At 43.3% G+C, this 14535-nt stretch overlaps 1 protein-coding gene across 20 annotated transcripts in view; it reads right to left on the reverse strand.

Moving 5' to 3' along the window:
- Positions 1–14535, reverse strand: part of KIAA1217 (KIAA1217 ortholog) — a 622979-nt gene that overhangs the window by 46379 nt on the left and 562065 nt on the right. For all 20 annotated transcript variants that reach the window (XM_073229082.1, XM_073229079.1, XM_073229087.1 and 17 more), the window contains one exon: positions 13468–14300. In XM_073229082.1, coding sequence (XP_073085183.1) covers positions 13468–14300 — 833 coding nt within the window. The remainder of the gene's footprint in view (positions 1–13467; positions 14301–14535) is intronic.

Raw genomic sequence — 14535 nt, forward strand, 5'->3', positions numbered from 1 at the left:
ATCCATTTGAGAGATATTATCTCATTTATAAATTCATAAATAAGATTGTCTTTCTATTTCATGGTTGGTAATCTGGAAACAATTTTATGGTTTAACTAAATCACAGCAACTGGAAACTTATGCAGGCTTCTCCCACGATGAAATGTTATGAAGTGTGTTTTAGTGTGAAAGCGAAAAAAGAAACGCAGTGGGAGAAGAGGAATTAAATACAACCCTGTCATTTTATTGCAGTGGCCATTTTGTACGATAATCATCAGAATATTAAGATGCTTAAACTAATTCTTGCCAGTATCTTTTGGTTTAAGGTATTATAGGACTGGCATAATTACTGTTGAAAAGATGGTTTAAAAGTGGTATTATAAACCATTTTATACCTTTCCATAAACCATATTTATGTGATTAGTATGCACGGTTAACTAGTCATTTAGTGCCATAAGTCAGCCCAGCTGAATGTATCTTCTTTGGGCTCCAGCATAACCTTAATAAAAAATTCAAGTCCAATCCAGAGAAAGTGCAGATCCCAGGATTTAGATTCCTGTTTCTACAACCGGCTTCCCTGTGAGCCCCACATCTGTCTATGAGGATGAAGCAAAACCCAGACTACTCATGGTCTGCCTCCTCTGGAAGCTGCCTGCGGGGACATGTGTTCAGCCAGTAACTCCATCTATACTGTTTGATTCAAGTTTTCACCGGCAACATAGTTTTCATCTGTAGAGTTTGATTCAAGTTTTCACCGGCAACATTTTTGATGAGAGATGTGTCTTTGTACTGACCAAGGCCCCATTAAGTCTGAATTAAGTCCGTATCATTGTATATCTAAGTAAATTAATGGCTATTAAAAAACAAGTCAATGCCCCAACAAGTGTGAGACTGCTAATTCCCTTATAATGAATCCCTAAGGATATGTCTTGACTATCCAATGGAACTGGTAGGGAGCTGGCTGCAACCAGCCAGCTGACCTGCCCTGACCAGCCTTCAGTCAAGCATTCACCTTCCTTGCCAGCTCCTGATGCTGAAACGCATCAGCGCTGGAGGGTCAGTAACCGCTGTAGGAGCCAGGCTGGCACTCAGAGAGTGCTTACTAGGTGGTCCATCAATCCACTTCTATTTCTACATTTTGTGATTTTTTTCAGTTGCTACTCATTCCCTGTCATCTCCCTCCCCCCAGAAAGTGATCAACTGTCAATGAGCCATCAACAAATGGTTCTGAGCATTTAATGTGTGCTAGGCGTGGTGCAAGCCTTTGTGGACACAGAAGTGAATAACGTGCCCTCCTTCTCAAGCAGTATCTTCCTTTCACAGAGTCGGTTCTCTTTTTTTTCTGGGAGAAATCTAAGTGAACTAAAGCCCTTTTGTCCTGACAGTGCCAAAGGCATTTTCCAGAACTGAAAACTGAACAGGCTTACGGCTAGCCTCTGCCCGCCCTTGCTTGCTCATGCCCTGATTCTCTGGTATGAGGAAAAAAAACCAGAGTAATTAAAGACACTGTTTTCAGAAGAATTCAGCAGAACACTGGAATTCAAATTATCTGAACTTGTGGTAAAGTTTCAAATAGGACTCTGAGCAATGACCCTTTTCTTTCTGTCCAATGTTAACCTATTGGTGAAAAAACTGTAAAACTGAAACTAAAAACATTCTTCCAAAACCTCCCAATAAATTTAGCTCCTCACTGAAATATCTAGATTTATGGAGGAGATATGGACAGAGTTGGTGGAGATGGCAATGGGGCCACAATGCTTTTGTATGCATTCATATTGTGCTCCTACCATTGTGTGCCGCTTTGGGGTAATGATCCTGACTTCTGCTTTTTTTATAGTCCTTAGATGAAGATGGGTCATGAGGGAATATCACTTATAACCCTGACCTTGAAGGCTGCTATCTCTCGCCTTGCCCTCTGCTCATGGAGAAGGAAGACTGGGTATTGTCACTTCACCCTACCATCTGTCTCGACTCCCCTGCTCCTGAATTCTGAATTACTCAACCAGAAGTTCCCTACCAGCATCTAGGAAATTCCCTCACATCCTTGGATGACACCAGCAGGGGAAGTCAGCCTCCTGCCCATCACATTACAGTCCATCCTCCTTTGCAGCTTCTAAAGACTGGCAACTTTTAAAAGACTGGCATTATAGATCTTCAAACTTTCCTTCACAGACATACTCTGACCTTAAATTCTTACTTGGTGTGGGTTTACCATTTAGATCTGAAACTCTAAAATCCCCTTTAAGTACAGCGATTACTGGTTATCGTTTGTTCTCTTGTACACACACACCAGCTTTTCACCTGCATCCTTACTTCCTGTATCCCCAGCCATCAGGACTGTCCAGAAACTCCCTTTAACTTCCCTGCCTCTCACTGGGTGGACCCCCACTCTCTCCACTGTGCTGACTGGGTTCTCCTGTGTCCGGCCTCCTTCTCCGCTTTGCCGTTCCTAAAGCCGGACAGACTTTGCTTCTGACTCACTGAGGAGGAGCATAAATGAGTAGGAATGGCCCCTCCTATTTCTTCCCACATCAATTCCTTCTGCTGATACTTCAAGGACACAGAGTGTGGTATCCTCTCATCAGGCAACCAGGTTTTCCCCAAGTCAGGAAAGCCAGAATGACCAAAACAAAGGGGTTTGTCTGGATGCTGTGCATTTTACTGACGGCCCACGAAGATACACACATTGAATGACACCTGCAAGAAACAGGCAAAAATGGAGAGTCCTATTTACAAGGATCTGGGGAAGAAAAACCGTTTCTTTCTTCCTAAATTCACCAAGGCATTGAAAGTTTATGATGTGATGGAAAGAGAGAATGCGGTGGACGTGGTGGTATTCCCTGTAATTAATAGTTCATGTATTAGCAGCTGCTAATGTTTCCCCTAAAAGCTTGATTGCCTAAAAACTTGATTCCCCTAAAAGCTTAATGTTTGATTACCAAAAACTTCAGTTCAGTTCAATTCAACAACTACTACCGAGTGTGAGCACTGTGGAAGGTGCAGGGAGGAAATGCCTTCTTCACCCTGGGCTTCACGTGACCCTCTGTGATATGCATGTGCTTGGAGTGGTCAAGTGCTCCTGCATGATGGAGACAGAGCATCAGCTGGGTGAGAGCAACTCCTTTGGAGAAGAGGTGTGAATGAAGCCAAAAAGAATGGCAGCAGTCAGCCAGGGGAAGAAGAGGGAGAGAGTAGAGTATTTTTGGAGAGTTCTCGGGCAAGTGAAGAAGGATTAGACTAATACAGTTTAATGGGAGCAAAGCTGTGGACCAAGGAGTTAACCTATATCAGTGCTGACTTCAGTGGTGGGTGGGGATGGGGTGGGGACCAGGTAGGAGGCCATCGTGGCAGATCAGGTATGGGTGGTGGTGGCGTCAAGAGCAGTGGCTAGAGTCAAGGGATGTTTGGATGTGGATCTAAAGCATTCTCGGTTGTCCAAATGTGGAGCATGAGAGACAGCCATTAAGATGATGCCAAGGTTTTTGACCTAAGTAATGGATGAATGAAGTGGTCATGCCTGAGATGCACACCTCGGGGTGGGAAGAGAAAAGTTCAATTGTGGACATGCTGAGTTTGAGGTGCCCAACAGACTTCCAAGGGGTGATACAAATTCACACTCATCCATCACTTAATGTCTCTGAGTCCTCAACAGTCAAACTTGAATAATAATGGCCTTCCCTGTCCCATGGGGCTGTCATTGTACAGAGATGTGGGAAATGGACCAAGGAGACAGCATGCGTGCAGGTAAAGGTGCTGGGGATACAGCAGTGAATAAAACAAAGGGCTTGTTGTCCTGTGGAGCTTACATTCTAGACAGGGAGGGTAATGGTACATAAATAAATAAGTAGTGAACTATGTGTATACAATTTAGTTACACTGTGTGTGTGTGTGTGTGTGTGTGTGTGAGTGTGTGTGTGTAGATGTTGCAACTTCAGACAGGATGGCTGGGAAAGGGCTGGTTGAGCTGCCGCCACTGGAGTGAAGTCCTAACGCTGGGAGGTGCCCGCCAGGTGGCCGTCTGGTGGAAGAGCACACGAGGCAGAGGAGCACAAGCACAATCCTGGAGGGAGGGAAGTCCCAACAAGCCCAAGCCCAGGATGCCCGTGAGCTGGAAGCTGGGGACAGGGGAGGGAAGAGACAAAAGGAACTGCCAGCAGGCAGCGGAGACAGGGCTCCCTCCCCGGCTGCAACACCTTGTGAAAGAGAGGTGTCCAGTTTCTGATGCCCCACACCCAAAGAATACCATGTCTGAAATCCTGCCAGACTTAACAATTCTAGGACTGTAGAATTCTCTGGTTGGAAGGAACTTAGGAGGCCCTATAGTTTTCTTTCCATTCCGGTTCAGTGATCTGGACTGAAGCCAAATAAATAAATAAATGAATGGCCCCGCAGGCCCAGTGGCTTGGGCAAAGCTCAGCCACACCCAGGCCTGTGCGCCCAACGGGAAAAGTCATCCATTTCCGACAGCGTTCTGCCCAACACAGCAAATGTGCTTGGGAATGCTCCAGGTGGCCTTGACTCTATTTCACAACTTTCTGGGCAGGCTGCTTTGACTGGGACCAGAATGTGGTCCCAGGGCAGGCATGATGACGGGCAGTCTCTCATATCCAAATGGGCAGTCCTAACCGTCCTGCAGAAAAGAGCCACTGCTGTTCCTTTCTGCAAGGGGCTCTGCTCTGGCTTCATGATTTTATGTCAGAAAAACTCTTATTTATTGAGGACTTCCCAATTCACAAAGTGACTTTATACCCACTTGCCTTTAAACTGCACAGAATCCTTGTGAAGTCATAGCTACCGGGCTCCCATTATAGCAAAGTGCATGGAGGCTCAGCCAGGCAGGGGTTCTCCAAGATACACAGCTAGTTGCCTGCAGACCCCACTCCCAGTGCTCCCTGCACGCCTCAAGTACTGACTCACCATGTGGGGTGGGGCGCTCCACACCACCCCCTCCACCCCCCCGTGAGACAGTCTTTCTTCTCCAGGGCAAGCCTATACCGTGCTTTATGAAATCACCTACTTTGCATTTTCTTTCTCTTCCCAGAGGGAAGCTGTTAATATTCATGCTCTGAAAGTGACATTTTGGACGGGTAGAAACCAGTATGAATAGCTGTTCATTCATGTTCTGTTGCCTGAACAAAGAGCCTGTAATTTACCTTCCAAGGAGAAATGGTGTCAGAGGCTACAGAGATGGTCTCTTAGTGACACTGAGGGGGCTGTGGAAATAAGCTCCCCATTCCCACCTGCTTTTGATCTATAAAACCTTAAGATGGATTCAAAAGATGATAACTCTGAGGAAAAAGAAGGCAGATATTTCCTATACTTGGGCTCTCTGGTGTGTTTCTTCCTTTTTTTCCTTCTTCAATACCCATGCTGGTTTAGAAGTTAGGGAGACAATGTCTTTATTACAAAGACAAAAAAATACTGAGACATCGTGATAATGAAAACATCATCGACTAGAGGGACTCCAGTCAGTGGACAGTGGGGAAGTCTCCTGTCCATTTGTTCTTGTATAGTTAAGTCAGGGCTCCAAGATCTCTTCAGCTTGGAGGATGGAGGAGGGAGAATGGGTATTTACTGGTAAAACCGCTGGCAGTGCATGAGTGTAGTGGGCAATTCAGATTCTTTAAGACCTGCAATTTTTGCAAGTTCGAATTAATGCTTCGATGTGGCTATATATTTGAATCACTTCATTCATGAAAATAAGTTTTGAAATTCAAATAAAGACAAGTGTAAACTCCATGATCTTCACCAGACAGAAGGACAACTATTTACAAGATGTGGCCTGGACATGATGAGACCTGAGGGTTATCCAGCGGCTGGACCATGGGGCTACTCGGATGAGACCCATCTGAAGATGGCTGGGCTGCAGCCACCCAACTCTACATTCACCTGATCTTGCCATCTTTCAAGGAGGCTGAACCTGTACATAAACGTTTATTCCTCTTCTATTTGAAGAAGGCAAGGAAAGGGGATTACCTGAATCTCAAAGTAGTGAGGTTACTCTGGTTTAGTTTCTGGTTTCAGACCTAAGGCATTTGATTGTACTTCATGAATATTCAAAGGAGATACTGGGACACATTTTCATTTCATTTAATTGGTGACAGATGACAGCTTTCCTTGGGAGAAATTGATTTGTTTTAAGTAACATAGACCTTAGTAGCTCATTTATCAGAAGCTCTTGCCTGAACCTAGTAACCTAAAGACTGCAAGCAGATATTATTATATGCCTGTGAACAGAGTAATAATTCAATTTTTCGGCACTTACTTGACTTCTGAGAGTGGCAAAACATCATATCCAGATGTCACTTTTATAGGCACCACAATAGTAGACATACAGCAAATTTTGGATAAAGCTCAGTCTTTCCAAATGATATCTCTTCATTTCATTTTGTATAAAATCACTTAAATTTTGGCCCATCTCGATATTCTCATGAGAGCTCCCAGACCAGTATGAGTTGAGGAAAGCACTCCTTTTTCTGAATTCATAGCAATTGTTGTGTATTTCACTTCTTTGGAATTAATTATACACAAGCAGTCCCCAAATTATCACAGGCTTGTAATTGAGAAGTTTGCTTGTACTTTCATTGTTTAGAACTTGGAATAAATGGTGGTTGGATCTCCAGCTGGCCCACAGAGGCCTCTTTAACCTATGATGTATTATTAGTCCTCTCATTGTTCCTCATTGTTTTCAAGGAAAACGTGTCCTGACTTTGTAGCTGGACTTGGAGATGTTGGGAACAAATCACCACTTGGAGCTCCAGCCTCAGAGACAGATACTTTCCCTCTCAGGGACTTGGGACACAGCCTCCTCTTTTCTCTCTACTTCACTAGGAGATGCTGTCATTCTCAGGGTGACAAGAAAAGCATCCTTGGGTGTCACCCATGAATGAAATCCTACTGATCTGGCTGTTGTTGTGAAACAGTTATATAGTAGGCATTCATAGCGCAGAGCTTCTGCACTTAACCATGGTATAACTTCTGTGATGTACACATTTGGCTTTCAATGTTTTAAGGCTGTCTCCTAGTTTATATTCCTTGTGTGTGGGGACCACATTGATGTTTCTTTGTAGCCTGTAAAGCCTCCAGTCCACAGCTAAGCCCATAAGAGGAGCCCAATAAACATTTATTGATCCATAATTAGAGCTACATGGAAAAGCAATTCAGACAAGAGCTGAATCAGTCAGGCACTATTAGGCATCAAAACAGATAACCTAATAATTCACCTTTACCTGATTTGGCATCTTTATCATCCATGATATAGCTTAGGTGCAGTTTAAATAGGATGCCCTGATCCTGGCTTGTCTGTTTGCTCATGGACCCAAGAAGAGGTGTGCCCCTGACTACTGTCCTAAAATGATTTGTAAGTGGCTTTCATATTCTAAACATTAATTTGGATCTTTAAGCCCAGCTAATTCCCTTCTCTGTTCACACTTTATTCTCTCCCCACCCCCTGCCTGCTTTATGTTCTTCCTGGCTTTATACTCAGTGATTTGTCTCCCTGATTCTTCAGACACACTCCTGTGTCCTAGCCATCTCTGTGTATTAATTGCTCTGTTTAGGAGCATTTAGCTATGTGCTTTGCTCAAAGTAGGAACTCTTGAGCACCTACTAAGTGTCAGGCACAGCACTCACTGACTGTGATGAGCTGTTCCCTCCTATGAGGTAGATGCTCGTGTTGTCCTTATTTTATTGATGAGCAAAATGAGGAAGAGAAAGGTTCAGTAACTTGTCAAAGGTCCCACAAGCTAGCAAGTGCTGGCACTGGGATTTGAAGCAAGGCATCTGGCTTTGGAGTTCACGTTCAAACGCACTGCACTTACTTGTGAAGTCATATTCTTGTGTTATTGCCTCTCAATCCAAGGCTTATTACAGACTGATGGAGCTGAAGTTTAGAGCAAGTTCTAACAATAATAATGTTGCTTTTTCAAGAGGTAAAGGGCAGAACTGAGGTGATAATTGTCAAGATCCACATTTTATGAATTTACAATTTGCTTTCTTTCATTTCTCCCCTTCACTAAATAGCAAAAGTCTAAATTTCTTTCAGAGCTGTGTTTCTTCTCAATTAGGAGAAATTTTTCCTTTTTTCCTTTTTTGGAATTTTCCCTATATTTTAATTTGAAGTATGACTGATATACGATATTAAATTGGTTTCAAGTATACAACATAGCGATTTGATAGTTCTCTACATTATTAGATGCTCACCCTGATTGGTGGAGTAACTATCTGTCAACACAGAAAGCTGTTCCAGAATTATAGGGATACTTGAATATCTGGAGACATTTTTGATTATTATGACCCGGGCAGGGTGGTAGTGGGAGTTTATTCTTGGCATCTAGGGGGGTAGAGGCTGGAGAGGCCAAACCTACTACAGTGAAGGGGAGATTCACTCCCAACAAATTATCCAGCCCGCAAATATCAACAGTTCATAAAGAAAGAAACCTATATATCTTTGCTATGACTCACTTTTCACTAAACACTCAGGAAAAGGAAAAAATTAATCATTCTTTTTCAGTCATTCAGACTCACCTCTCTAGCAGGATAAAGCACAGTTTAGAAAACCTTCAAAGGTCTGCCAGTCACTGTGAATACTTTTAAATGACATAAATTGGAATTTAGAGTTTCACTCAATCAAGTGTGAAACCGAAGATGCACCCCATCGGCCTCCCCAAGCTACTGACAGAGTGACATTCAATCCTCATAAAATGCATAAAGATTAAGAACAGACATAGCTGCCAGTTAGCATGCAGCCTTCCTACTGTACACAGAACTTTTCTCTCTCTTTCTAATTGGCCCAAGGCAAGGAATTCTGCTTCTCTAAGCCTGTGATGCCTTTGAAATTACAGAGGGATCTCACGTGGCTTCTTTCTCCAGATACAGGGCCCAGACAGGGCAAGAATTTGTCTCCCAGTGGATACTTGCATAGTTTGTTGAATTTAGCTACTGTGGGTGCAGAATATTGTAAAAATATGATCTCAGTTCAAGTTTACCATGTCTTGAAAAATATTCCATTAGGAGGAATCTGTTGTACAGTTAGAAGGGGGGCTATTAGTCACCTTGCAATATGCACCCTTGAATTCAAGTGTTATTTCAATAAAGATATTTTACTTTATATGAGCCAAACTATAAATAGGAAATAGCAAAACATAAATGTCCTAGATTTTTACAATTTTTAAGGGCTGTTTTATGTGCCATGAATAGAAATAATGATGCTGTTTAATGAAGTAATTTGATAACCTAGGGCAGACAGAGCCCTCCGTGCTAAATCATCTGTCACACACCATCTCCCTCAGCACTTCCTCATAGCCACAGACCCTCCCTCTTCATAGAATCCCAGCTGAAGGGATGTTGTCTGGGAAAGCCACATCACTTGGTATCATTTTCTTTCTAGAAGCTCAGACGTGAACATTGCTGTCCTCAAAGTCAGAGCTGTTAGGATCCACTTGATACCCCGAAGGAGAAGCCTACCAACACCGATGCTCTACTGTATATACTATTTTTTCTATAGATTTTGATATATAATTTATCATAAGCATCTTTACGCGATCACAAAGGCCAAATTCTTTAGATCTAGGCACATGACTAAACACAAGAATCAAGATGAAATTACTTCATCTTTAATTCTTCATTTTTGAGTCAATAGAGCTGTTATAAATCATGTTCCCTCAAAAAGAAAAAAAAAAAAGGCTGTCATTGAAGGCTTCCTGAGTACAGATGTGAAAGAAAGACTTTTCCTTTCTGATTTGGAACATCCTGCCATTATTTAGGCTATTTCAGAGAAATACTCTTCTGAACAGCATCTGAGTCCAGCAGTGTCCAAAACAAAGCACTACTACAGATTCCTCAGTCTCCCTCCTGTGTTATTGTAGCCTTGCATCTTAGGTGGAAGATTCCACTTGAGAATACCATATAAAAAGCACCCTCAGATTTATTTGCTTTTTAATATTATGAAATTGCAGCAGAAATTGGTTTGGCACTACAGCACCCTGTACTCATGAAGTGAGACTTTGAGGATTTGAAGAGTCTTTAAATATGCTTTCACAGTTAAATATGTATAAACTAACATTATGGTATAGGTGAAACAATGGGCTATAATTTTGTGCTTCAATAATTGTTTTTGGTATTCTTGTTTTTAAAGTTTTCTCTGACAGTGTTCACATTCATTTTTTGGAAATAAAATTTACCAAGAATGTTCTCTTCTTTTTTTCCTTATTTCTGCATAATTGTCCTAATATACTAGTTAGGGCAGTTATATTTTAAATGGCATGCATATATTTAGCAGCATAATTATGCAAATTCTGCCATGTTTATGACTGTAAATATCCTTTAGGAGCAGTTACTTAGCATCTCATGCTGAAACCACTTCTGGAGAATTCTGGTTGAAATGCTCAGAATTCACGACTGAATTTACCCTCTGCTGAGTGAAGGTGTGGGTCACAGTTCTCACACCTCAGGTAGAATATTGCACAGTGGTAAAGAGTATGGATTCTTTAATGGGTCTGTACCTTCTATGCCACTTACTGGCTTTGTGAGCTCACACAAGTACTTAACCTCTGGGAGCCTTAGTTCCACATCTGTGAACTAGGGCTGAGGCTTGTACACACCTCCCTGCATTGTCATGTTGATTACATCATATGATGTATGGAAACTACTTAACATAGCGGTTGGCCCATAAAAGGCTCTCAATAAATGACAGCTACCATCAGCATTCTTCTAGGCTGCTTCTATGCATTACTAGGCTTCTATGCATTACAGCCTAGTCATCAAGCTCTCCAAAGAGTTCAGAACTGTAGCTGAAGAGGAGGAAAGACAGCAGTCCTTACTTTGCATTTCCAGACTCAGTTTCTTTCTGCTGGAGAATCATCTGATCATTCTAAACACACTTGTGTTATGTGCCTGGGTTGAGTTCGTGGGGCTGTTTAAATCTTTCAGTGGAAAGAGGGGTGTGTGTGTGTGTGTGTGTGTGTGTGTGTGTAGGGCTGCAGGAGAAGGGAGCATGTGCCTGGGATTGAGTTCGTGGGGCTGTTTAAATCTTTCAGTGGAAAGAGGGGTGTGTGTGTGTGTGTGTGTAGGACAGGAGAAGGGAGCATGGCCGGCAGGAGAAGGGAGCATGGCCGGCCCATGCATACCAGCACTCCAATCCCACCCTCTGGAGACAAGCTGATTACAGGTGAGGAATCACCTAGGCAAGATGTGTGAGATAAAATTCTTCCTCTGCTATTTCACATTTTGGGGAATGAAAAATGTGAAAATCATATTCCAAATTACAAGCATATTTCAGAATAAGCTAGTGATAATGGCAGTGTATTTTAAGCAAACATTACTTTTTTGACTAATTTTTCTAATACATGTTATTCTAGAAATAAGATTATTTGGATTTTCTGTAAAGGGCTTCTAACATGTAAAACAGAAATCCATAGCATTTTCTGAGCTTTGGTGACATGGAACTCTCTGAGGTCGGCAAATCCTTTTTAAAGAGGAAGCAAAGGTCATGAAAGAATACCAATGCTACTTAAATCTAAAAGGTCATGAAAGAATACCAATGCTACTTAAATCTAAAATCCTTCAAGACTTTGATCAGGCTCAGTAGAGAGATGACTCCACATATCAGCAAAGGATCTGTGCCGATCTCTCCCAGAAGCAAGTCCTGTGAAAACTAGGTTTATTGATGCTTTTGATTCAGTTGTATATATATGTGATAACCACATGCATGACACTGCACTCAGTTCTGGGGAAGAAGCCAGACACAATCACTGGCTAAAATGTGCTGGGAACCCAGCAAGGGGGAAATGGCTAAACAAGAAACACTGCAGAATCAAGGTCTTAATCTTCTACTCACAGGGCAGGTCAGCATGAGGGATGCGTGGAAAAGGTGGGGGGATGGAGTCTGGCCCCCAACACTATACCCTGGAGATGGCTAATTTGTATTGTTTCCTGGACTCAATTCTTTTGACTTCAAGTCCCATTGTCTGGTGGCACGCATTTCCAAGACAGTCCTTCATGGCCCACTGTGACAGACGTTTGACCATTTCTTCTAAGCATACGGCACAAGCTTGAGGGCCTTAAGGCCTGTCTTGGTACATTTCCTTCTGATTGTGACATTGGTCTGACCCATGAGCCTCAGTATTTTTCCCTCACCTCTCAGCTTTCCACAGTCATAAGAAGCATCCCTTTTTTCTGATGCTTAGAATTACACTTCCTATGGCCTTTGGGGAGGAGAGAGAATACTATTTTTCAATCCTTAATTTGTTTTAGTCCTATTTAACCAAGCCAATCACTGCTGCTTTGTTTCTAGCTGTGGGAGAGAGCTATTATCTATTGCTGCATTAGTGATCTCCAAACTCCCATGCTCATTACCTACCTATCTTCCTGGAATATTTCTGCTGTGACTGAGCAGATAAGGAGAGACGGCCCTTCTGTGATAAAATTCTGCCAAAGAGGACAGGGCTTTTTGATTTGTTTGCAAATAGTTAAGATGGCCAATTCACATGCCAGTCACCATTTTGGCCTACTTTTTATAAGGTTATGTAATGTAAGTGACATTACTGTTTCTGGTGAGGAGTAGGGAACAGCAGCTCTAAGAAGGTGCTCAGTAACTGGTTACCTGGATCTTATTTTTCATCCTCCTTCTGAATCCCCGTGTGACAATAGGTAAAATGCTTAACTCCTTTTGGACTCATTTCTTTGACCAGGTTTTTGACCAGGTTTGACCAGGTAATCATTATGTTGGCTTCCTCCAACCAGTTCAAGCTGAAGAAATTCCCAAAGGTAAATCAAGTTTAGCTTTTCTATTACTATGTGAACTTTGGAGGGCTTGTAAAATGTAGTAGGAAGGTTCTGGGCTGGTCAATTATGAAAACATGTATATTAGGAAAGAAGTTTAAATAGCCAGAGTATCTCTTACACTAGAACAATTTTGATGATCTCAGTACCACTCCTGGATGAGTATTAAATCTAAACCATACTATTTTTATGCGAATTCACCTTTGATCACCCTAGAAGACAGTGACTCATTCTTTCCATTTCTCCAAACCAGATGAGACAAACAAAATGACACTCCTCAAGGAAAAATGCAAACTGCTGTTTCAAACAGTGAAAACCTGAGCCACTCACTCCTTAATTTCAGCGGCAGATCAATTATCATGAGCTCTTCATCTATTTGTCTGAACGGTTTCTGCTAATCACAATTCTCCTCTGACTTCTTTATACTCGTGATGACAGTTAGAACCAGCTACGGAGGTCCACACAGACCCTCCTGTTGGTGTCCCTGCCTTCCTTTAGCCTGGCCTTTGGCCTGCCTCACTTGACCCCCATTGACTTAGAAACTCTTTGCAGACAAGGTGGCCTCTGGTCTTGCTGTCTGCCCCTGCAGCACCCAGAGGGCACGCTGCTCAAGGCTGCTTGGTTCTCCATTCTCTTAGGCTGACGTGTGTGGAGCAGCCCTCAACACCACCCAGGCACAGATCCCCCTCCGCCTCCCTCCTCCCTTACCTGGTCTCTCTGTCTTTGGGTATGGTAGCAGTGCTGTATGCAAACACTTGCTTCTCAACAAGAGGAGGGCCGAGGTCCACAATGCTGGATAATCCTGGAGTGGTCCGAGGCTTTTCAATAAACACCAAGGTGCCTGGCTCCTTTTTGAAGGCCTGGCGGCTGGGTGAGGCCCGGTCTGGCTGCATGGTGTGAGGAGGCCCGTGGGCATTATGGTGGGCGTGCATGTCTACCATCCGTAGGTCACTGACTCTGTGGGGAGAAGCGGGGGGTGTTTTGGAGCCCAGAGTAGGCAAGTGGCTCTCTGGATATTTCCTTGATTTCTGTCTATACAGTGACTGCTCCATATGCATTTCAGCTTGCAAAGAAGGGTTGCAGTAAGTGCTCGCAGACCGAATTGCTGTGCGGTGATAAGCAATGATGTGATCAGGGACATCCAGTGGGTGCCCGCCATGGGATGAGGCTATGCTCATCCGTCCCTCATGATAAAGGTATGGGTCCCCATAGAAGCCTTCATTGCGGTACATTGCAATGTTCTTGCCACTCATGTCTTCATCCGGCTTGACATCTCTCCTTTCCAAAATAGCGCTGGGGCTGGGTGAGATGGATCTTGACACTGGCAGGCTCGAGAGTCTGTCCCTGGGGATGGTGGCATTGCCAGGAACAACCATGGGGCGGGTGCCCCCATAAGGGATTCTGGATGGGGAAGGAGGCATGGAATGGGGCACAGGAGTGGATGGTGGAGAATTTGGGATGGCATGAGGTGGATGGGCTGTGGATCCAGGTCGAGAGGCACCAGGGCCGTCTCCTCTTGAATAAACAATTTCTTTCTGCATCTGAAAATAAAACAAGAAATTAGAAAATCTACTTTGATGGTCATGCTTTTAGAGAAGTCTCTGAGTGACAGGGTGGCTTCCCTGCTGTGTAGGCTGAATAAACGCCCCTCCCTCTGCAAGAGGCCCACATCCTAATCCCTGGAACCCATACCTGGCAAAAGGGACTTTGCAGATGGTCCTTTTAAGGATGCTGAAATGGGAGGTTATCCTGGATAATACAGGTGGCCCTAATGCA

The sequence above is a fragment of the Manis javanica genome, chromosome 2, assembly GCF_040802235.1.
Source record: "Manis javanica isolate MJ-LG chromosome 2, MJ_LKY, whole genome shotgun sequence".
Classification (NCBI taxonomy): Eukaryota; Metazoa; Chordata; class Mammalia; order Pholidota; family Manidae; genus Manis; species Manis javanica.